Raw genomic sequence first — 22,075 nt, forward strand, 5'->3', positions numbered from 1 at the left:
AGTAAATGATCATTTTTTTCACCTGTTATCAACCTTGGAATAATATAAACTCCTTGGAGATGAAAGTAATCAGTAATAGTCTATCATCTTTGAGTACATTCATAAGGTCTTTCTCTAGCATGAAGTCTCTGATGTTGAGTAAACTATATCTTTTCACTAAAGGCCTTCTCACATTCAGGACATCACTTTGAAATCATAAGGTTTTTCTCCATAAAGTATATATTCTCTGATGCTAAGTAAGGCTTTCTCTCTACCAGAAAGCCTTCTTGTGTAAATTGCATTCATAAGGTTTTTCTCTAGTAGGGGTTATCTGATGGTCAGTTACATATGAATGTTGGTAAAAGGCTTTTCCACATTTGTTACATCCAAAAGTTTTTTCTCCCATATGAGCTCTGATGTTAAGTGAGAAGTGACTTGGTGAAAGACCTTCTTATTCTAGTGGCACTCATAAAGTTTTTCTCTAGTATGAATTTCCTGATGGTAAGAAAGTTGTCTTCTCTGGTGGAAAGCCTTCTTACATATATTGTATTCATAAGGTTGTTTTTTTTTTCCCCAGTGTGACTTCTCTGATGGTAAGTAAAGCTTCATTTCCAGTAGGAGGCTTCTCACATGAATTGCATTCATAAGGTTTTTCTTCAATATGAATTACCTGATTGGTCAGTGAGGTATCAACACTGATAAAAGGTTTTCCCACATTCATTACATTCTTTTTTTTTTTTTTTTGGAGGGGGGAAGGCAGGGCAATTGGGGTTAAGTGACTTGCCCAAGGTCACACAGTTAGTAAGTGTGTCAAGTGTCTAAGGTCAGATTTGAACTCAGGTCCTCCTGACTCTAGGGCTGGTGCTCTACTAACTGTGCATCTAGCTGCCTCCACATTCATTACATTCAAAAGGATTTTCTCCAATATGAAATCTGATGTTGAATAATCCATTCTGGCTGAAAGTCTTCAATTCATGGCATTCATAAGGTTTTTGTTTACTATGAATTTTTTGATGGTTGAGGAAATATGCTTTCTGATAGAGGGCTTTTCCACATTTGTTACATTCAAAAGATTTCTCTCCAGTATGAATTCTCTAACATTCACTAAGTCTTGTGTTCCATCTGTAGGTCTTCCTTCATTTATTATATTCGTGTTGTTTTGCTCCAGTATGAATTCTCTGATGTTCAGTGAGCTGTGCCCTCTTACTAAAAGCCTTCTCACATTCATTGCATCTATAGGGTTTCTCTCCAGTCTGTATTTTGTAATTGGAACTAAAGGATGCATTGCAGTGAAAGGCTTTCCCACACTCATTGCCTTTACAGAGATTCTCTGTAGTATGAATTTGCTGATGTTCACTAAGTTCTGCACTCTTCATAAAATTTCTATCTAGTGTGAATTGTTTGATGGTTAATAAGGTATGAACTCTTGTGGAAGACATTTTCCACAACCATTAGGCTCAAAAGATTTCTTTCCAACATGATGTTGAGGAAACTGTACCCACGACCCATGGTGCTCTCCAAGCCATTGCTTTCCATTAGGTTTCTCTTCAGTATGAGTTCTCTCCTGGGAATTAAGGGATCCACTGCAGTTAAATTTCCCCCATTCATGACATTCATGAGGATTCACTCTAGCATGAATTATCTTTTGATCAGTATGCCTTGTGTTTTGTAGTTTATGAATTTCAGCAATACATGAATTATACTGGATAGATTTTTCAACTCTTTCACACTTAGAAAATATTTCCTTTGAACCATTACAACATTTCCTTGGCATTGACTATACCCTGAAACTCTATCTGTGCAACACTTTGTTGGACAGTTTTTCCTAAAGATCCTCTCTGTTGTGCCAACAAGACTGGCAGCAGCCATGTCGGCTGCCAGACCAAGGTGAAAAAGCCATTAGATTATGTTTTCCTTGAGAGTAGGAACTGTTTGTTTGTTTGTTTCTCCCTTTTTTTTTGGCCTTTCTTGTTACCCGCAATGCCTGGCACAGGGTAAGTACTTGGTGCAGTGAATAGGACGCTGGGGCCTGCAGTCAGGAAGAGCTGAGTTCAAGTGTGTTATAAGGTACTTAATAGCTAGTTGATCCTGGACAAGTCACTTAGCTTCTGTTAGCCTCGGTTTCCTGAAATTTGAAATGGGGCTAATAGCGCCTGCCTCTCAAGGTTGTTGTAAGAGTGAGCTAATATTTGTAAAAACTAAAATAAAAAACCACACAGTAGACTCTATAAAAATACTTATTCCCTTCCCTTCCCTTCCCTTCCCTAAGTGTTGACTTGATTAGACTGCCAGAGTGTGCATGATATAAAAAAAAGTTACGAAACACAGAGGTATTGATTTGTTTTGACAGCTTTGGGTATGGTTGCTTTCTATTATGTGGGATTTAGAAACTGTGTCAGTGAGGATTTAAAATGCCCAGAATAATGAGATTTCCATATAGAACTTGTAGGGTTCATTTAACTATTTATCATGTGTGTATACTTTGGATTCCAGTCTGCTCTTACACGTTTTGTGCCTGCTTTCCAGTTGATTTATGGCATCGTTGTCTTGGTTCATTTTTAGCATATCTTAAGTGTTAATAGTGAAGAAATTCTTATTTTTCTGCCTTTCCCTGCCTAATTTAACAACAAATCTTTTTGGAGTCAGGAGGAGGCAGCTAGGTATATCTCAGTGGATAGAGCACTGGTCCTAGAGTCAGGAAGACCTGAGTTCATATCTGGTCCTTTGATATGTAATAGCTGTATGACCCTGGGCAAGTCACTTAACTTCCTTTTTCCTTGATCCACTGGAGAAGGAAATGGCAGACCCTTCCATTATCTTTGCCAAGAAAACCCCATGAACAGCCTGGTCCCACAAGGGCATGAAGAGTTGGACATGACTGATTAATTGAACAACAACAACATAACAATGACGGAAAGATGTTTTCCTAGTTACTTACCCCCTTCTTGCACATGCACTTTTCTCCAAATCTTGTTTGTCCTAATGTGGTATTTTTTATACAGAGCTCCACAGTCTTACAAATTCCACAAAATACTATAGATTTGATTGTTAAAAAATAAGCAAACCGGATCAGAGATTAGGATTACATTTGAATATTGTGATTTTTGTGAGTAATTATGCACATTAACTGTAGAGTGTACGTGGCATTTCTGTTTAAAAAAAAAAGACCAAGAAATTTCTAGGTAACTACATATTTGGCCAAAAAGTAATTTACAAATTATTTTTAATTTCTTATGAAATAGTTACATTTTAAGATTTTAAACCCTTAAATATCTCTCATATTCTTTTTAGGTTTTATCAGAAAGGACCAATATTGAACCTTGGGTATGTGCCAATATCATCTGCCTTTTTAATGATGATAATACAATTCCCTTCATTGCCCGTTATCGAAAAGAGCTCATTAACAATCTTGATGCTGATGCTTTGCGAGAAGTACAACAGTTTCTGGAGGAGTTGAGGTAAGGACATTGTAGAGACAGTCAGGTTCATGAGTAAATGAGAGGAAGGAATGGCAGAGAAAGAAATTAATATATTTTTGAAATTCCAGGTGTGTGTTTCTTGAACAGCTATAGCATTAGTATAGTTGGCTAAAAAAGTCTGGGTCCATTCTATTTTGGTTTATGTTTGTCTATACATACTCTCCTGCCACACTCTTCTGTACTGTTTTCGTACAGCCAATGTGCAGGAGAGAGGAAAATTTGAAGTCCTGATAGCTTACGGTACTGTTTCTTTCTGACAGTTACTTGGGACCTATTTTTTTTTAAATGAGCAGAGAATTAGTTTAGCTATTCTGGAAAGCAATTTGTAACAATGCCCAAAAAGGCACTAAATGGTGCATACTCTTTGACTCAGCAGTGCCACTACTAGTCTTCTACCCCAAAGGGATCCAAGAAAGAAGAAAATGAACTATACATAGAAACATATTTATAGTAGCTCTTCTTTGTCTATCAGTTAGGTGATTGCTGAACAAATCCTGCAAACAGAAGATTCAGAAATATTTATTTTGATCTCAAACTCAGTTTTATACACAAACTTCTAGATTGCATCAAATGATTGTCTTTGTTATATAAAATACTTCATGGAAAGCATTTTGGAAATGAAGTGGAATAGGATTTATTCTTCTTTCCTTTTTCTTTTGTCTAAAGTTTTTTTTTTAGCAAATATGTATTTGTGATTAGTATGTTCTAATTTTCTTGTGCAAGTATTATGGAGGTGGCTGTTTTGTTCTTATATTTTTAGTCTTGCCCCTATCCATTTGTTATTAGAAGTGTTTTTGAATACTAAGGACAGTGATGAGTATTCTTACTGTTCATTAGATATCGTGTTCATGCTGTGGTCTTTATATCAAGAATACTTTACATGCTTAATATGGGATATAATTACATTTTAATTCTTGGATTATAGGGTTCAGAGCTAGAAGGGATCTGAGAGATAGTGATCTTACACTTGATCAAAATTTTGATTGTTTCTTGTTCTCCATTTTTAAAAGGCTGGAGTTAATTTATTCTTTTTGTCTTAGAATATCGTTCAGTTTGTTACAACCAATTTTTATTAAGCTTCTGATATGTTCAGGGTACTTTGTTAGGTGCTGCAGATAAAAATATTAAATGAGACATAGTAATAAAAATGAATTTTTTACTTTTTCAATTAACAATCGTTCATTTTTTCTCCATCTCACCTCTCCCCTCCCCCAATGGAAAAAAAAAAAGAAAAAGAAAAGTCTTGTTATAAGTTTGCATAGTCAACCAAAACAAATTCTTGCATTGGCCATGTCAAAAAAAAATGTGTCTCATTTTATACCCTGGGTACATTACCTCTCTGATAGGAGGTCGGTAGCATGCCTCATCATTTATCAAACTTTAGGAAATTGTTTGGTTATCATATTGATCTTAGTCCTTAAGCTTGCAAAGTTAATTGTCTTTACGGGGTTTTTGTATAAATCGTTGTTTTGGTTATGCTCACCTCACTCTGCATCAATTCATTCGAGTCTTCTGAAGTTTCTATGAAACCATGCCTTTTATCATTTCTTAGAGCACAGTATTATATTTTTGTACTCTGATTTGTTCAGTGATTACCTCATTGATAGACAAAGAAGAGGTGTTATAAATATATTTGTATGTATAACTCATTTTCTTCTTTCTTGGATCTCTTTGGAGTAGAGGACTAGTAGTGGCATTGCTGAGTGAAAGATTTTGCACCATTTAGTACCTTTTTGGGCATTGCTACAAATTGCTTTCCAGAATAGCTTAACTAATTCTCTGCTTCACTAACAGTTCGTCAGTGTTCCTGTTTTCCTGTAGCCCTTCCACCATTTGTCATTGTCCTGTTTTGTCAAATTTGCCAATCTGCTGAGTGTATGATAGAACCTTAAAGTTGCTTTAATTTGCATTTCTCTAATTATTAGTCATTTGGAGCATTTTTTATTATGGTAATTCATAATTTGGATTTCTTCCTTTGAATCTGCCAGTTCATGTCTTTTGGCCATTTATCAATTGAGGAATGGCTCTTTTTTCTATAAAATTGATTCCATTCCTTATGTATTATGGAAATGTAACCTCTACTGGAGAAACTTGCTGCAAAATTTTTTTTCTTTTATTGGTTATCTGTTTCCCTTTAATTTTAGCTTCATTTGGTTTTATTTGTGCAAATACTTTTAAATTTCATGGAATCAAAATTGTCCACTTAATTTCCTGTGATCTTCTATATCACTTGTTTAGTCATGAACTGTTCTTCTATCCATAGATCAAAAAAGTAATTTCATCTTTGCTCATCTAATTTGTTTATGCTGTAACCCTTTATGTCTAAGTCATGTATTCATTTGGAGTTTGTCTTGAAATATGGCATGAGGTGCTGTTCCAAACCTAGTTTCTACAAAAATGCTTTCTAGTTTTCCTAGTAGTTTGTGTTGAATCTTAGATTCTCACCTCGTTATCTGGGGTGTTTGGGCTTATCAAATAGTTGGTTACTAAGTTTGTTTTCTTCCGTAAGTTATATTATATACTTATTTAAAGTAGTATTTTTCTCTCTTCCTCATGAGTTCTGATGGTAGTATGCAAAAATGCAAATGGTTTATATAGATGTATTTTATATCTTGCAACTTTATAGAAGTTATTGTTTCAATTTTTAGTTACTTCCTAGGGTTCTATAACCAATATCATATCATCTGCAAAAAGCAATAATTTTTTTCTTCTTTGCCTACACTTATTTCTTTAATTTCTTAGTGCTATAAGCATTGTTAGCACTAGTTTAGGATGTGTGAGGAAACCCAGAAGATCACTTTGGCTGGATCATCAAGGGCCAGAAAAGCATTATTGTGTTAGCTAGTCTGTCAACAAGCAATTATTACTATGTGCCACAGCCATATCCCCAACACTGGGGATATAAAGGTAGAACAGTCCATCTGCTCAAGGACCTCACATTCTACTGGGAGAGACAGCATGTAAGTAACTGTGCACGTAGAGGATATGTAATGGAGTAATGGAAGGAAGATATTCATAATGTGAAAGTGGCTGGAAGGACCAGGAAGAGTCTCTTATAAAAGGTGGGATATGAGCTGTCCTGGAGGAAGCCAGGGAATCTTAAAAGATGCAAGTCAGGAGGGAGAGCTAGAAATACAGGTTGTAGCCAGGTTGAAGGTTTTTAGATGCAAACCAGAGAATTTTGTATTTGATTCTAGAGGTAATATGGAACTAGAAGAATTTTGAATTTCATAGTCAGCCCTGTGCTTTCAGACGATCATATTGTCAGCTGAGCGGAGGCTGGATTGGAGACGAAGGAGGCTTGAGGCAGGGAGAGAGCACTTAGGAGCGACAGTAAGGCAAGAGATAATGTGAGATGTGGAGGTAAAAATAACACATTTTGTGACCGATTGGATATGTGAGAATAAAGAATCTAGGATGATGTGATGATTGTGAACCTGGGTAACTGGAAGGATGATGGTGCTTTTGATAGAAATGGAGAAATTTGGAAGAGGAGTGGCATTGGAGAGAAAGACAATCTCTTCTATTTTGGATGTGTTGAGTTTGAGATGCTTGTGGAGTATCTAGTTCAAATGGCCATTAGACTCTTGGTGATGTTGAGCTGAAGGTCAGGAAAAAGACTAGGGATGGATATATAGATTTGAGAGTAACATATGTAGAGATAACAGTTAAACCATAGTAGTTGCTGAAGTTGCTAAAAGTGTAGTGAAAAACAAGAGGGCCCAGTAGAAAGTTGGTGTATACCCATAGTTGAGGGGCATGATATGGATGTTGAACTGGGGAAAGGAGCTGAGAAGGAATGGTAGAACTGAGAGAGGGCACAGTCATGAAAACAGAGAGAGAGAGAGAGAGAGAGAGAGAGAGAGAGAGAAAGAGAAAGAAGAGAAGAGAATGGGAAGGCACTGGCTCACAAGAAGGAGGAAAAGTTTCTGCATGCCAAAGAAAAACTTGTAAGCCTTTACAACTATGGCTAAGTTGTCTACTAACTCTGTATTTCTTTTTAAAATTTAAGCAGAAATTTATTAGTCTGATAAAGTAAATGCTCAAGAAATACAGAAAGAGACTTCCCCCATCATTTTTCTATAGTCAACTGCAAATGATCCAGAGTTAGATTATTTACACTGAGGAATATGCATGCTTATAAAACTCTTTCCCTCTCTTTTTTCTTTATTTATTATTCTTTAATTTATTATTTTATTTTTACCTAGTTACATGTAAAAACAATTTCTAACATTTGTCTTTAAAACTTTGTAACTCTGTATTTTTTTATTTGAGTAGTAAAAAATAGAAGTTGTGCAGTAAGCTATTTTTGTGATGGTGTGTGCTAGTAGGAACTTCTGCTTGGCATAATTTATGATGATTTTTAAAAATACTGTTGACTAAATAAAAAGCTTTATTTTCAGGAGATTTATTTATGGAGATGTCATTCTATTGACTCTTCCTTAAATAGGTAATGCCTTTTTTGTGACTTGGAAATTTTTTTTACATAATTTTTTACATAAGGGGTTTTTCTTCTAAGATACGATGTTATTATTTTTCATCATAGAGCTAAATATTCCTTTCATGATTTAGAAAAGCAGATGGCCTTTATAGGTGGGGGAAAAGCTTTACTTCTATTTTTTTTTTTAGATTAAAAAAATGTTAACTTTCTCCTTTGCATTTTATCTGTTTTTTTTTTTGGCAGGGGGGGGGGGTCTTTTTAACATTCTAATTTATTATTTATTTTTAGCGTTCTTTTGTTTTTAAATTTTGAGTTCCGTATTCCCTCCCTCCTACCTCCTTGTCCACCCACTAAGAAGTCAAGCTATATGATATCAGTTATACATGTGAAATCATGCAAAACATATTTCCCTGTTAGCCATATTTTTAAAAAAAGGCAAGAAAAAGAAAGTGAGAAAATTATACATTAGTTTGTAATCAGAGTTCATCATTTCTCTTTCTGGAGGTGGATGACATTTTTTCATCATGAGTCCTTTGGAATTGTCTTGGTCACTGTATTGCTCAGAGTAGCCAAGTCTTTCACAGCTACTGTATCTCCTGGCTCTTCTAACTTCACTTTGTATCAGTTCAATATAGTTCTTGCCATCTTCTTCTGAGACCACCCCCTCTTTCATCATTTCTCTTTGTTTTTCCTCAATTATATGTAAAAACAATTTTTAACATTTGTTTAAAAATTTTTTGAGTTCCAAATTCTTTCTGTCCCCCCCGAAATCATCCCTCATTTCTTAAAGCACAATAGTATTCCATCACAATCATATACCACAACTTTTTCAGCCATTTCTCGGTTGATGGGCATCCCCTCAATTTCCAATTCTTTGCCACCACAGAAAGAACAGCTATAAATATTTTGGTACATATAGGTAGGTGCTTTTCCTTTTTCTTTGATCTCTTTGCGATACAGACCTAGTAGTTGTATTGTTCAGTCAAAGAGTATGCACAGTTTTATAGCCCTTTTTTGCATGGTTCCAAATTATTCCCAAGAATGACTGGACCAGTTCATTATTCCACTGTTAGTTTATTAGTGTACCTAATTTTCCTTCATCCCTCCAGCATTTGTTGTTTCTGATAGGTGTAAAGTATATTTCAGAGTTGTTTTAATTTGCATTTCTCTAATCAGTAGGGATTTAGAGCATTTCTTCGTATGACTATAGATAGCTTTGGTTTCTTCATCTGAAAACTGCCTATGCATATCCTTTGACCATTTATCAGTTGAGGAATGACTTGTAGTCTTATACATTTAACTAAGTTCTCTAAATTTTGAAGAAATGAGGCTTTTATCAGAGAAACTTGTAAAAAATTTTGATATTATTTCATTGTCTATGGTACTCTTTAGCATAATATGGTTTCCCTGATTATCTCTTTTGATTAGGTCTATTTTTTGCTTCTGCTTTGTCTGAGGTCTTGATTGCTACCTGTTCCTTTTTTAATTTCAGCCGAAGCATTTTAGATTCAGCTCCAGCCTTTTATTTTAACTCTGTGTGAGTCTTTTTTCCTTTGCCACTCTTACTCTTTCTTCAACTCTTCCAGGAATTCTTATTGGGCTTGGAACCAATTAGCATTTTTCTTTCAGGCTTTGTTTGTAGCTGTTTTCATACAGTTTTCTTCTAAGTTTATGTCTTGGTCTTCCCTGTCACAGTAGTACTTTTTGTGGTCAAATTAAATTTTTTGTTGTTTGCCCATTTTCCTAGCCTGTTTCTTGCCTTTAAACTTTATGTTAAAAGTTGGGCTCCCCTCACTGGGGGTGGGGTGGGTAGGGAGGCACAGGAGGTACAGTCCCAAGCTTTAGGCTTTTTTATGATGCTGTTTTCAGAGCTAGTTCTGGGGAGCTGTAAGTTTTGGGTGTTTCCGGGATGGTGTGATCCTGGGAGAGGTATAGTCCCTGCTCTCCTGGTCTGTGCTCTGGTGTTTAGTTGTGAAGAGCCCCTGGACCCCTGCAACCATAAATACTAGTGCTCTTTTTGCCTTGGAACTGTGACCAGGGCCTCTGCCCTCTTGTGATGGACTCCCAACTCTCCTCTTCACCCTGGATCTGCAACCCAAAACTGTATGGGTAACCCAGTTGCCATTCAGTGCCAGCTATACTCAGTGCCAGTAAAAGGTCCCCTGCGATCTCTTTCTGACCGTTTGTCTAGGCCCCTTACTGTCTCTGGGCTGAGAGCTTCCTAAGTTGCTGCAGTCCTGCTCTCATTGCTGTCATGTGTGAACTCCAGACGGTCATCTATTCTGGTATCTCAGACTTCTTTTGCCAACCTCTTAAGTTTTCTTAGGCTGGAGAAATGTTTTACCCTGACCATTTATTCATTCCTGCTGCTCTAACATTTGATTTGAGGTGTTAATTTAAAGTTATTTGGAGGGCAATGTTGGGGGAATTCAACTGGGTGACTGCCCCTCATCCACCATCTTGGTTCTGCCTTCACTCCCTTCTGATTTTTTTAAAATTTTAATAGAAGCTTCTTTTCAGGGCTCTGCTGGTTCACTTTAGAGTCTATCTTTACACTGTATTATGGCACCTCATCAAGAAGAACCACTCAAATCTATTTGACCTTCAGGTGTCCTAGAAAGAAAGAGAACAGAAGGTACAGGCTGTGCCCTTTGGGCATAAATAGTCTTTATACATACATTGTCTTACTTTCCCTAGCATGATGCTTGCTGCTGCTTTTGATCTTTATAAACTTGGACTCCTCTGTTGTTTTTAATCATCAGTAATTCCATGTCTAGAACATTTCCCGTTATCCGAGCAGCGCCATTCTTAAGGTAGTGTTAGTAAAGAATAGCTTGAAAGAAGGCAATTTGGGATGGAGGAATACTGCAATAAGAGCGTATATTTAGTTAAACCATCTAGCTTAAAAGATTGGGACCCAGATCCCTCAACTTTCCAGTGAATCCCATCAGGGAATTAAGTTCTTCGACAACAAGGATTTACAAACAAAAACAAAAAATAAAATTATCGATATATATGGTTATTGTGTAATAAGTAGTTTTCATTTTTTAGGACCGTTACAAAGAAGACTCATGCCACAATCCAGAAGATTAAAAAGGAAGGGAAACTATCAGAATCCTTGTTAACAGCCTTGTTAAATTGTAGAACTTTAGAAGAATTAGACCATGTGGTAAGAAGTACTTTGTTTCTGTTTCTTGCTTAAGAAGTAACTACTTTTGTTGGGAATGTACTTAAACTCATAATACAGAATTCAGTCTCTGGGAATTGATTCCTTGGTGTTTAACGCAGGACTTCAAATAGCAAACCCATTCTTTCCTCAAATTCAGACCAGCTTTTTATTTCTGAATTTTCGATTAAGAAGGAACAGGAATTATTGGCATGTTAGTGAAAGACGGGACCTTAGAGATTATGAAATCTAACTTCTCATTTTACATATTGAAATTCAAATTCAGTAGACATTTGTTAATTGCCTACAGTTTGCAAGATTCTGTACAATATGCTCAGGTTAAAAAGGTGACTACCACATGGAGGCAAATGTGGAGAATTGTAACTCACATTTCTATAGTCCTTCAGAATTCTAGAGGCACCTTTTTCTTTTTCTTTTCTTTTTTCTTTAGGCCTGAAGGCATCACAATGTTCTACTGTCATGTGGAAGTATAAGGATTAGATTTTTTATTTTATTTTATTTTTTGCTTTTGCTGGGAAGGCAGAACTATGATAAATGGGTAGTTCTAGATAAGTATTACATATTATTTTCACCATTATCATTATTTTTTAATTGATTTTTTATTTTAGTTTACAACACTCAGTTCCACATGTTTTTGAGTTCCAAATTTTCTCCTCCCCCTCACCTCCAAGACAGCATGTAATCCGATATAGGTTCTACGTATACTTTCACATTAAACTTATTTTCACAATAGTCAAGTTGTAAAGAAGAATTATTACCAATGGAATGAGCCATGAGGAAGAAGAAACAAAACCAAAAAAGAAAAAAAAAGAGCGAATAGTTTGCCTCACTCTGCATTCAGACTCCATAGTTCTTTCTCTGGATGTGGACAGCTCTTTCCATTATGAGTCTTTTGGAGCTGTCTTTGAACCTTGAATTGATGAGAAGAGCCAAGTCTATCAAAGTTAGTCATCATAGATACCGTGTGTCAGTAATCATGTATAATGTTCTCCTGGTTCTTTTCCCCTCACTCAGCATTAGCTCATGTAAGTCTTTCCAGGTTATTATGAAGTCCATCTGTGGGGGCATGTTTTTCACAGTAGCTTTGGGAGGAAGGTAGTTCAGGTATTATTATGTGCATATTACAGATGAGGAAACTAAAGCTCAGAGTGGTTAAATAATTTTCCCATAGTTACATAGTTTGGTGGTAGAGATGGGATGAGATCTCTTTCGTGTGTGTGTGTGTGTGTGTGTGTGTGTGTGTGTGTGTGTGTGTATGTATTTCATGACCGTGAGCAAAAAGTGATATAAACATAGAATATGAGAAGTGAAATCCTACCCAGGCTCTATAATCATTAAAAAGGCAGAACCCAAAGAATTAAGAAACAACAAAAAGCAAAATGCCTTTTTTTCTGTTTGCCCTTTCTGTCCTCTCAAATTCTGCCACTTTTGATTCTGTTTTCTTGTTTATTCTTAAAAAAAAAGTGTGTGTGTGTGTGTGTGTGTGTGTGTGTGTGTGTGTGTATGTGTATTAGTCTATATTGATACAATTCTGGTTATTCTGTAGAATCTAGGTCTTTTGACTTTTATACTCTTTCCATTACATCATTTCAATACATGTCCTCAAACAGATACTTTTCTCCAGAGAGGTGGTAAAAGTGTAGACGGAATTCCAGGAGAATTTCTGTCTTCAGCCTGAGTCTTTGGAAGTGAGATTACAATATGAGTTTTTGAATGGGGGAAGATCTGAGGCTTCTTTCAGAATTGTGACAAACACAAAGATTTGGTTTCTAGGCCCTTAAATCAGCTCTAAAATCTTTCTAAAACCATTAGGCATCAGTGGCCTATTGTGTTTTATTCCCACTTGTATTTCCCAATATCCTTTGGAATCCCACTACTGTAGAAAGAACTCTGCCCTTAGTTTCAAAAGCCTTGGGTTCTAAACCCAGGTTTGGCACTTCTGGTTGTGTTAAGGAATGAATCACTTAGCCGCTCTTAGTCACTATACACTTAATTGTAAATTGAGGATAGTAATACTTGTTCTTTCTACCTTACAGGCTTATTGTCAGGATCAAATGAAGTGTTATGCTACATCATACAGCACTGTGTAATGTGGTTATAGCCCTTGAGGGCAGAGATTATTTTCATTTCTGTTTTTTTATCCCGAGTTTCCAGCACAGTACCTGGCACATGGATGCTTAACAAATACTTGTTCAATTGAAATGAATTATTTATAATTACGTTGTCCTATCACTTTCCAACTGTTCTGTATATCAGTTTTATTCCTTTCCATCTTGCCCGCTTACCTGAAGAAAACATACGTGGACTCTTTAGAAAATCAAATGAAGTGAAAATTATGGTAGAGATTATAGGTTTTTTTTTTTTTTTTAACTTATGGGACTTGATTTCCCTCCCCAATTTTCTGCTGCTCAGTTTTGATTAGGCCCAATGATATGTTTGGTTCAGGTTGTGGCCTAGTGAAGATTTTGGGGGTTGATTAGAGTCAAACTTACTGTATGTTGGTTACTTTTGAACTGGTGTTAATGAGAACGGGGGCATCAGGAAGCCAGTTTATTTATGTAATAAATAATAGGACAGATGAAACCATAGAAAGTCTTAGAAGATTGAGGGTATTTGTTGCCCATTGACTGAATAGGAAGTTCTAGTCACTTTGTACTTGTTACTTTGGCAGTGCATCATCCTTGACTTGCATGCAGATAAATGGCTTTTATGAAAAATAAGCCTTTGTTTAATATTTATTGTGGGATAGTCTGGTGGCACAGTGGATAGAGCCCTTGGTCTGTAGTCAGGAAGACCTGAATTCTAATGTGACCTCAGACATTAGCTGTATGACCACAGGCAAGTCACTTAACCTGGTTTGCTTCAGTTTCCTTATCTGTAGAATGATCTAGAAAAGGAAATGGCAAACCACTCCAGTTTCTTTGCTAAGACTACCCTAAATAGGATCACAGAGAGTCAGACACGACGGGTCATTTTTATCTCCTGTGCTCTTGGTACCACTTTGACCTCTCTTAGGTTGTATGCTTCCAGAGGGCAGAGATGCAGTCTGTACCTTATTTTGTGCAAAGCCCAACACAACACTGTGTACAAAAGGAACTAATAAATGATTCTTCTTGATGAAACCTGCGTGTACTTCTTGCTTATTGCTAGAAAAAAAGTTAGCAAAATCAGCTACATTTCTTGATACAAGTTTCAAGTGGCTTTTGAGTTTTCAAGGCAGAGCTGAAGAAATCACAGGCTTGTATCTTTAATGGAAACAACTGTTGATACAACCTGGGTATGTGGAAGAAGATGATTGGCTTTGCTGCTTTCTAGCAGAATTTCGATAGACTAGATAGGAATATGTAGGAAATATCCATGTTGATTAGAGGGGAAAATATATAGGCAATTCTCATTTGAAATGGAGGTTAGGGATGGTATGACTAAATTAAACATGTATAATTTGAAAACCTTTGAATTATTAACTTCAACCTTTTCTACTTGACACTTTTTTTTACTTCAGGGTTAATATTAAGTGACATTTCCTAGAATTTCTTTTTCTTCATCTCTGCCAGACCTCTTAAGAAATTAATTAATGAATTGAAAGGACAGAAAGAACAGGAAGGAGAAGGCGTAAGAAGGAGCCTGTGAAAAATCTACAAACTGAAGAGTTTCTTAAAAATTGACATTTGTCTTTTTTTTACACACTAGCCCTCAGAGGGAAAAGACAAGTTTTATCCTTGCCTCAAATTGCCACCTTTATCAACTAATATTTATTGTATAACCTGTTTGAAAAAAGAGTATGGGGAAAAGGAAAGGGTAGTTAAGGCTTTTCTAGATGGATATTTATTATGATAATCCTAAATTTTGATGACTAATTCAAGCTTTTGATTCTTTCAACATGGAGTAATAAGGTATGTTTTCTGATCTTCCCTTTGTAGTCAGCCCCGTATAAAACTGGGAGCAAAGGTACCAAGGCTCAAAGAGCCAAACAACTGGGATTAGAAGGAGCAGCAAAGATGCTACTTGAAAATCCGGGGGCACTTAATCTGCTCTCCTTTGTGAAACCCAGTGTGAAAGGTAAGTTTTGTTATACTACATTGTGACTTGGAATACATCTTATGTATAGAAATCATTTTTATCTGTATCATAAGTTTACTGGTAAAGTACAACTTTCCATTCCCCCCCCCCCCCCCAAATTTCTTCTCCCTGACCTTGAATAAAAGAGAAGACAGTGGCATAGAAGAGCCCTTGGAAAATGAGGTGTCATGTGTATATGCCCCCCCCCTTTCCCGCCTCCCGTACAATTGTAAGATCAAACAATCTGAGAAGATGGTTCTGGTCTAGTGGTTCAGTACCTTGGGAAGTTCTAGTGTCAAGTTCTGATTACATTTCCAACTATAAGTTTGTAGAGGGTAATCTGATAACAAAATACCACTGTTCTGTCTTAAACCTTTTAGAAGGGTAGCACAGACTGACTTTTCTTTTGCCTCTGGTAGTTTATACTTGGTAGAATGTTGTCTATTTGTATATAAATACATACATATTGTCTTTTTTTGGAGTGGGGGGAGAGAAATACAATTAAATGATGAAAAGAGAAAGCAGAATTGTTTGAATTTGGCGTCAGAAGCAAAGACAGAATTTGAACTTACTTATTTTTATAATTATCTTAATTTCAAGCTCACCACAGTTTTTCCAGCAAGTTGGAACATTTAATTAATAATTTTTCCTGCAGCATAGTTACTACCAGGTAATTGCATCCATGACAATTGAGCCTAGAGGTGGTAGTGCATAACCAGGTATTAAGAGTTATCTGCTCTGAGCAGAATGATCTCTCTTAAGGCATAGCATTTGTTTTCAGTACAGAATGCTGGAGATTTCAAATCTTCATAATTTCATCCTCTGTTTACTTTTTTTCTTCTGATAGTCTAATAAGCTTGAATTTATTTTGCCTTTTTTGCTCTCAAAAGTACCATGTTTTATAAATTACGTCCCCAGTGGTTCCTGTCTGCTTAAGTTGACATTGGTGGGGAGATACTGTTGTTAGACATTGATATCTAGCATATGATGATGCTTATGAATTATTGGTGAGTGGGTACACAGAATAGGTACAAGAGTAGCAGTATAAATAACTGGCCTAGCACAGCCCAGCTTACCTCTCTTCTCTCTCCCCCATTTCCAATTAGCAATATAGAGGGATCAATAATGGTAGTCTAAAACCAAGAGAAATAAAGTCTCATTGGAAAGGTTCTTGTCACCACTCCTACCCTGATTCTTTATGCATTTTCTCTCATGTAATCAACTACCCTTCCAATGCTATATATTTTTGGCCTTATTCTTGAATATGTAAGGAACAGATTTCATTGGTTTTTCGAGTAGGGGTAGGCATAGCTGACCATGAGCAGAGTGAGATGAGGGCCATCTGACTGGCACTGTGTTCCTGCTGAAATCCCGCACCCTTTTCTCCCCTCCCCACCACCAGTGGCTTTTTCTGAATTCTTTGGTGTCCGTTCAAAGAAACACTACTCATGGACAACCTTGTGTAAATGAATTTTTTAAAAGGCCTCTCAAAATTTCTCTTGTCTTATTTCTCTCCTAAAACACATTTAGCCATGTCTTCTTGATAATGTACTTGGTAATTGGGTGAGTAGCTTGAGAAAGTTAGTTACTAGGACAAGAGATTGTATTTTTTATTTTTTGAAAATTCTTACTTCTTTAGCTTTGGATTTCTTGTAGGTCTTGTTTTATCTAGGTGCTAAACTTTTTAGACTCTTGAGGAATTGTTTGGTTGCATTAAGCTAGAACTAGAGCAGAGGGTTTTAAGTATGAGCCTCTCACATTGGGATCCTCTGAAAACTAAGATGGTTTTCTATAGTGGGTATAGGAAAGCCTTAGAGTTCCATCATTTTTATTGTGTATATGAGTTCCTCATTACATTTTATTTAAAGATAACCTTTAGAGTATAGTTCTCCCCATAAGCTCACATGTGAGGTGCTTTGAACCTCAAAAAATGTGCAAACAATGAATGGTTTTTCCCAGATGGTCATCATGTAGCCTGGGAAACTCTCCATTAATGTGTTGGAAGAAGTTACCTCATTGTATCTTAAGAGAGTTTGCTTTCTCATGGACCTAAAAAAGGACAGAGTAGGAGTATTAGTGCTGGGTTCCAACTTTTAGTCAGGTATTGATTGTCTTTCTCACAGAAGTTCTGCTGTTTTTTAATCTTCCCAGTACATGTAGTCCTCTGGATCACTTGTTGAGGGAGGAAGGAGGTTGGTGGTGTCATGTGTACATGTTTTTGAGATTAAAGAGCTGGGGATCAGAGAAGAAAGAAGAGTTGCTTAAGGTCACAAAATAATCATCTGGGTGAATAAACCTGGTGTTCCCTGGGCCTCAGAACTGCTTCTTTTGGGAGCTGAGATCCTGGTCAACAGGACTTGAGTGATTTTTTGAGAAAGAAACAGATTAAAAATTGCATAATAATTCCTGACCCACCCATTAAGGAAAAGTTTTAAGAGTACTAGGGAGACTACTGCTTTTTTGCGGAAGTTTTTCTTCCTTTTCAGGCAGTTTTAGGTTAGTGAGGATAGGAATTAGAGTGATTTAACATGGGGGCTATGCTCTTATGCCTTTTGAAAATTTGTGTTTTAGATTTTATTTGGACCAGAAATTTATTAATTGTATGTAGGCTCTGAAAAATATTTTATGTTTCTTTTCTTTTTCCAACCTTCCTTCCAAAGGACTTTCAACTCTTCAGGAGATCGAAACAGGAGTGCAGCATATCTTAGCTGACATGTTTGCTAAAGATAAAGACACGTTGGATTTTATCAGGAAACTGTATGTTGTTCTTCTACATTACGGGTTTTTGGTCTGTGGGATTGTGTTCTTAGGTCTCTTTTGGTTAATGCCAATGGCACAGAGTCATAATTCGTTTAATCCTTTGAAGATAAATTCATATCAGAAATTTATATTCAGAGTAGACTTTTTTTTTCTGCTTTTGAATCAGACCTATGATTTCATTAGTCTAGGGAACTTTGGATGAGGAAACTCCCTCTACGAATCCAGATTGGCTCTTGGTCATTGCCTAACAGTCTTAGGGAGTTGTCTCAGCTATGTGGCCTGCCCAGGGTCTTGGAGCCAGCATAATTGGAACCCAGAGCTTCCTGACTTTGAGGCCATATCTATATACTAATGTCATTTTGTCTCTCAGACACTGATCTTTTAACTTTATATTTTTGCAAGTGCTTTGTTTTTTTTTAGATCATTTTTGATAGACAATGATTGTCTCTTCTAAAGGTTTGAACATTAGCAGCTTAACTTCTCAGATACTGTGTGAATTTACATTTTACTGAGTTGAATGGGGAGAATAACACATTTCCAAATAGTTTTCATATATTCATGCTGTTTGGTGAAAGTTTTCTAAATTTGTATCAGATCCTCTCTCATGTCTTTTTGATTCCTGTAGCATAAGAGTAGGCATTGTTTTTAAATGGGTTAATCATGGTATTAGATGATAAAAAAGCCATTGGAACAAAATGTTTTAGAAGAGACCATCAGGATAGAGTGCTGGACCTGGAGTTGGGAAGACTTCTGTTCAGATCTGGCCTTGGATATTTCTTAGTGGTGTGACCTAGGGCCAAGTCCCTTAACATTTGTTAGCCTGTTTCCTCTTCTAGAAAATGGAGATATTAATCACACCAAGCTTCAGGGTAATTGTGAGGATAAAATGAGATAATATTTGTAAAGTGCTTTGCAAACCTTAAAATGCTATAGAAATTCTAGTTGTTATTGTTTGGTAGTATGGTTGTCTTTAATAAATTTAATGACTGTGAATGATATCCGTAATGTCATCCAGGCCTATTATTGATCTAAAGAGGGACCAGGTGAGATTATAAATAGATAAGCATAACCCATTTCAATTGCTGAGACAAACACACAAAGACTTATGTTCCATTGAACATCATCTTTGAATATGAAAGGCAATGCTTAAAATAATTCCTTGGTATTTTAACTACTGTTATAAACTACTAATATTCTTTTATTACTGTTCCAGTGGTACATCTATTTTTAGCTGCTTATTCTTTGTGCATTATAGGTGCTCACGTAGGTCTATTTATATTCAGTCCTCTTTGGCAAAGTTGTCATCCAAGAATGAAAGAGAGAAAGATATCAATAAATTTCAGCTTTACCAGAACTTTTCATGCAATATAAAGAATATTCAGCATCATCAGGTAAATATGTAAATTGCTTATAAATAGTGATGGTGATGGTGATAATGATAATACTACTAAGTACAGTGCTTACAAAGAGCTATGATTTCACTGTTTTATTTCTTTCACTGAAGTAGATAAGAACCTCCCCATGTCTTACTAAAAAAGTCTTTGGATATTTTTTTTCCAGAAAAATCAATCTACTTTTGCCTAATCTTCTGGTTATGAGCCATTCTAAATTAGGTAGACCATTTTTTATTTTTAAATTAAATTAAATTTTTATCAATGAACAAAAAAAATCTGTTTTCTCTCTCTTTAGCCTCCTTGCACCCCATTAAAAAAAGTAAAACTCTTATAAGAAGTATACATGTGCACATACTGAAGCAAAACAAATCCTGCATTATCCATGTCCATAAAACCAGACAACATTCTTATTTTGTATCCTGAATCCATCACTTCTGTGTTAGGAGGTGGATAGGATGCTTTATCTTCCATACCTTAGAACTGTGGTTGCTCATTGCACTGATCAGAGTTTGCAAGTCTTTCAAAGTTTTTTCTTATAACTATATGGTTATTTTATAAATTGATTTCTTAGTTCTGCTCACTTCATTCTGCAGAAAAGTCTTTCCAGAGTTTTCCAAAACTATGCTTCTCAGTCAGTCAACAAGCATTTACTAAGCTCGGGCTATGGGCACAGTTCTGCGTTAAATGTAGGATATAGGAAAAAAGGCAAAAGACATTGCCTACTCCCAAGGAGCTCACTGTCTAATAGGGGAGACAACTTGAAAACAATCATATACAAACCAGATATAAACAGGACAAATAAGAGATCATCATTAGGGGAAAGGCACTAGAATTAAGGGGGATTGGGAAAGGCTTTTTGAAGAAGGTGGGATTTTAGCTGGGACATAAGGGAAAGAGTTTGAGATGAGGTAGGAGAGAATTTATTGTTTCTTATAGTAGTATTCCATTTATATGTCATAATGTGTTCAATCATTCCCAAATGGTTCATGCCGCCTTTGTTTCTAGTTTTTTGCTACTAGAAAAAAAGCTGCTATCAATGTTTACATATATGGGTCCTTTTCCTCTTTCTTTGATCTCTCTGGGGAATAGGCTTAGTAGTGATATTGTTGAGTGAAAGGATATGCAGAGTTTAGTGACTTTTGGATATAGTAGCAAATTGTTTTTCATAATGTTTGGGCCAATTCACAACTCTTATTATTGCATTATATGCACTATATGCATATGCACATTATATGCAATATATGCAGTATGCAAAAGAGAATAAACTAGTCCAATCTTGTTTCACCCTTGATCTTATTTGAAAGGCCACTAATTTATCCCTGTTACAGTAGAGTGCCTCTTATTTGTTTTAGATATGTACTATTTAGCACGTTAAAGAAAAACCTATTTATTCTTGTATCTTCTAGAATTTATTTTTTTTTTTTGAACAGAAATGAGTGCTGTCTTTGGTAAAAGTCTTTTTCTGTATCTGTTGATATTGTTATATGATTGTTATTAATATGGTCAACTAGTTTTATAATAATTTTTCTAATATTGAACCCACCTTACATTCTGGGAACAAATATAATTTGGTCATTTTTGTAATCTTAGTGATAAATTGTTGTTCTCTTTTTTAATATTTTATTTAAAATTTGTGTGTCAGTATTCTTAAGGTATATTTGGGTTTGGCTATAAAAATGGGGCCAATAATCCATACATAGGGATTCATGTGGGCTGCATTTTGTGTTTTTATTTATTTTGTTAAAAGCTTCCCAGTTGCGTTTTAATCTGGTTTTGTGCTTCATTGAGGAGAGTTGCAGGCCTATAGACCTGTGGACTCTGTATTTGACACCTCTTATCTAGACAGTATTTGTATCATAGGAGACATTTTATATAATCCCTTCTTTTGATATTTTTGTGAATAGTTTTTGTAATATTGGAATTAATTGTTTTTTAAATATATGCTAGAATTTGCTTGTAAATCTACTTGATTACAGGAAATTTTTTTTAGAATTAATTTATTGGCTTCAACTTTCATGAGATTGAATTGTTTAATTTGTCTTTTTCTTATTCTATTAATCAGGCCATTTTATGTTTTTGCAAATGTTCATCCATTTAATTTAAGTTGTTGATTTTATTAGCCTGTAGTTGGAGAAAATAGTTTTTAATCATATGGTTTTTTGCTTGTTTTCTGCTTATTTTATTTTTGATACTGGTAATTTGTTCTTTTGCATTAAAAAATCAAGTTAGCTGATGGTTTAATTTTTGTGAATGTTTGCTTCAGTTTCCTTCCCTTTTAAATGAGGATAATAATGGCCCCTATCTCTCAGGGTTGGTGTGAAGATCAAAAGAGATAATATTTGTGAAGTGCCTAATACAGTGCCTGGCACATAGTACATGTTGTATGAATGTTAGTGATGATGAGCATGATGATGATACCTATTTTATTGTTTTTTTTTTTTATAATTCAGCACATAATTTCACTCATTGATGTAGTGGCTTTTTTTAAGCTTTCAAGTTTATTAAGGTCTTCATTGATTTTTAGCTTTTTTTTTTATTGGTGTTTAATTGAGGTTTTTCAATTTGTTGGTTTTCCAGTTATTTCAGTTATATGCCTATGTCATTGCTCAGATCTTTCTCTCCTTTGTTGTTGAAAATGTTCAGGGATATCATTTTTCCCCTAAGAACTGTTTTGATTGCATCACACAAATTTTGATGTTTTACTGTAGTCATTTTCTTTAAGGAAATCTACATTGTTCCTGCAATTTATTCTTTGACTCACCACTTATTTATGCTT

The 22,075-nt window shown here is 35.6% G+C and overlaps 1 protein-coding gene across 4 annotated transcripts in view; it reads left to right on the forward strand.

Annotated features, from left to right (window-relative positions):
- The window catches only part of SRBD1 (S1 RNA binding domain 1), a 345,104-nt gene that overhangs the window by 20,228 nt on the left and 302,801 nt on the right, over window positions 1-22,075 (forward strand). For all 4 annotated transcript variants that reach the window (XM_036752226.1, XM_036752227.1, XM_036752228.1 and 1 more), the window contains 5 exons: window positions 3,271-3,437; window positions 10,951-11,068; window positions 15,007-15,145; window positions 17,806-17,902; window positions 19,161-19,296. In XM_036752226.1, coding sequence (XP_036608121.1) covers window positions 3,271-3,437; window positions 10,951-11,068; window positions 15,007-15,145; window positions 17,806-17,902; window positions 19,161-19,296 — 657 coding nt within the window. The remainder of the gene's footprint in view (window positions 1-3,270; window positions 3,438-10,950; window positions 11,069-15,006; window positions 15,146-17,805; window positions 17,903-19,160; window positions 19,297-22,075) is intronic.

The sequence above is a fragment of the Trichosurus vulpecula genome, chromosome 3 (genome assembly GCF_011100635.1).
Source record: "Trichosurus vulpecula isolate mTriVul1 chromosome 3, mTriVul1.pri, whole genome shotgun sequence".
NCBI lineage: Eukaryota > Metazoa > Chordata > Mammalia > Diprotodontia > Phalangeridae > Trichosurus > Trichosurus vulpecula.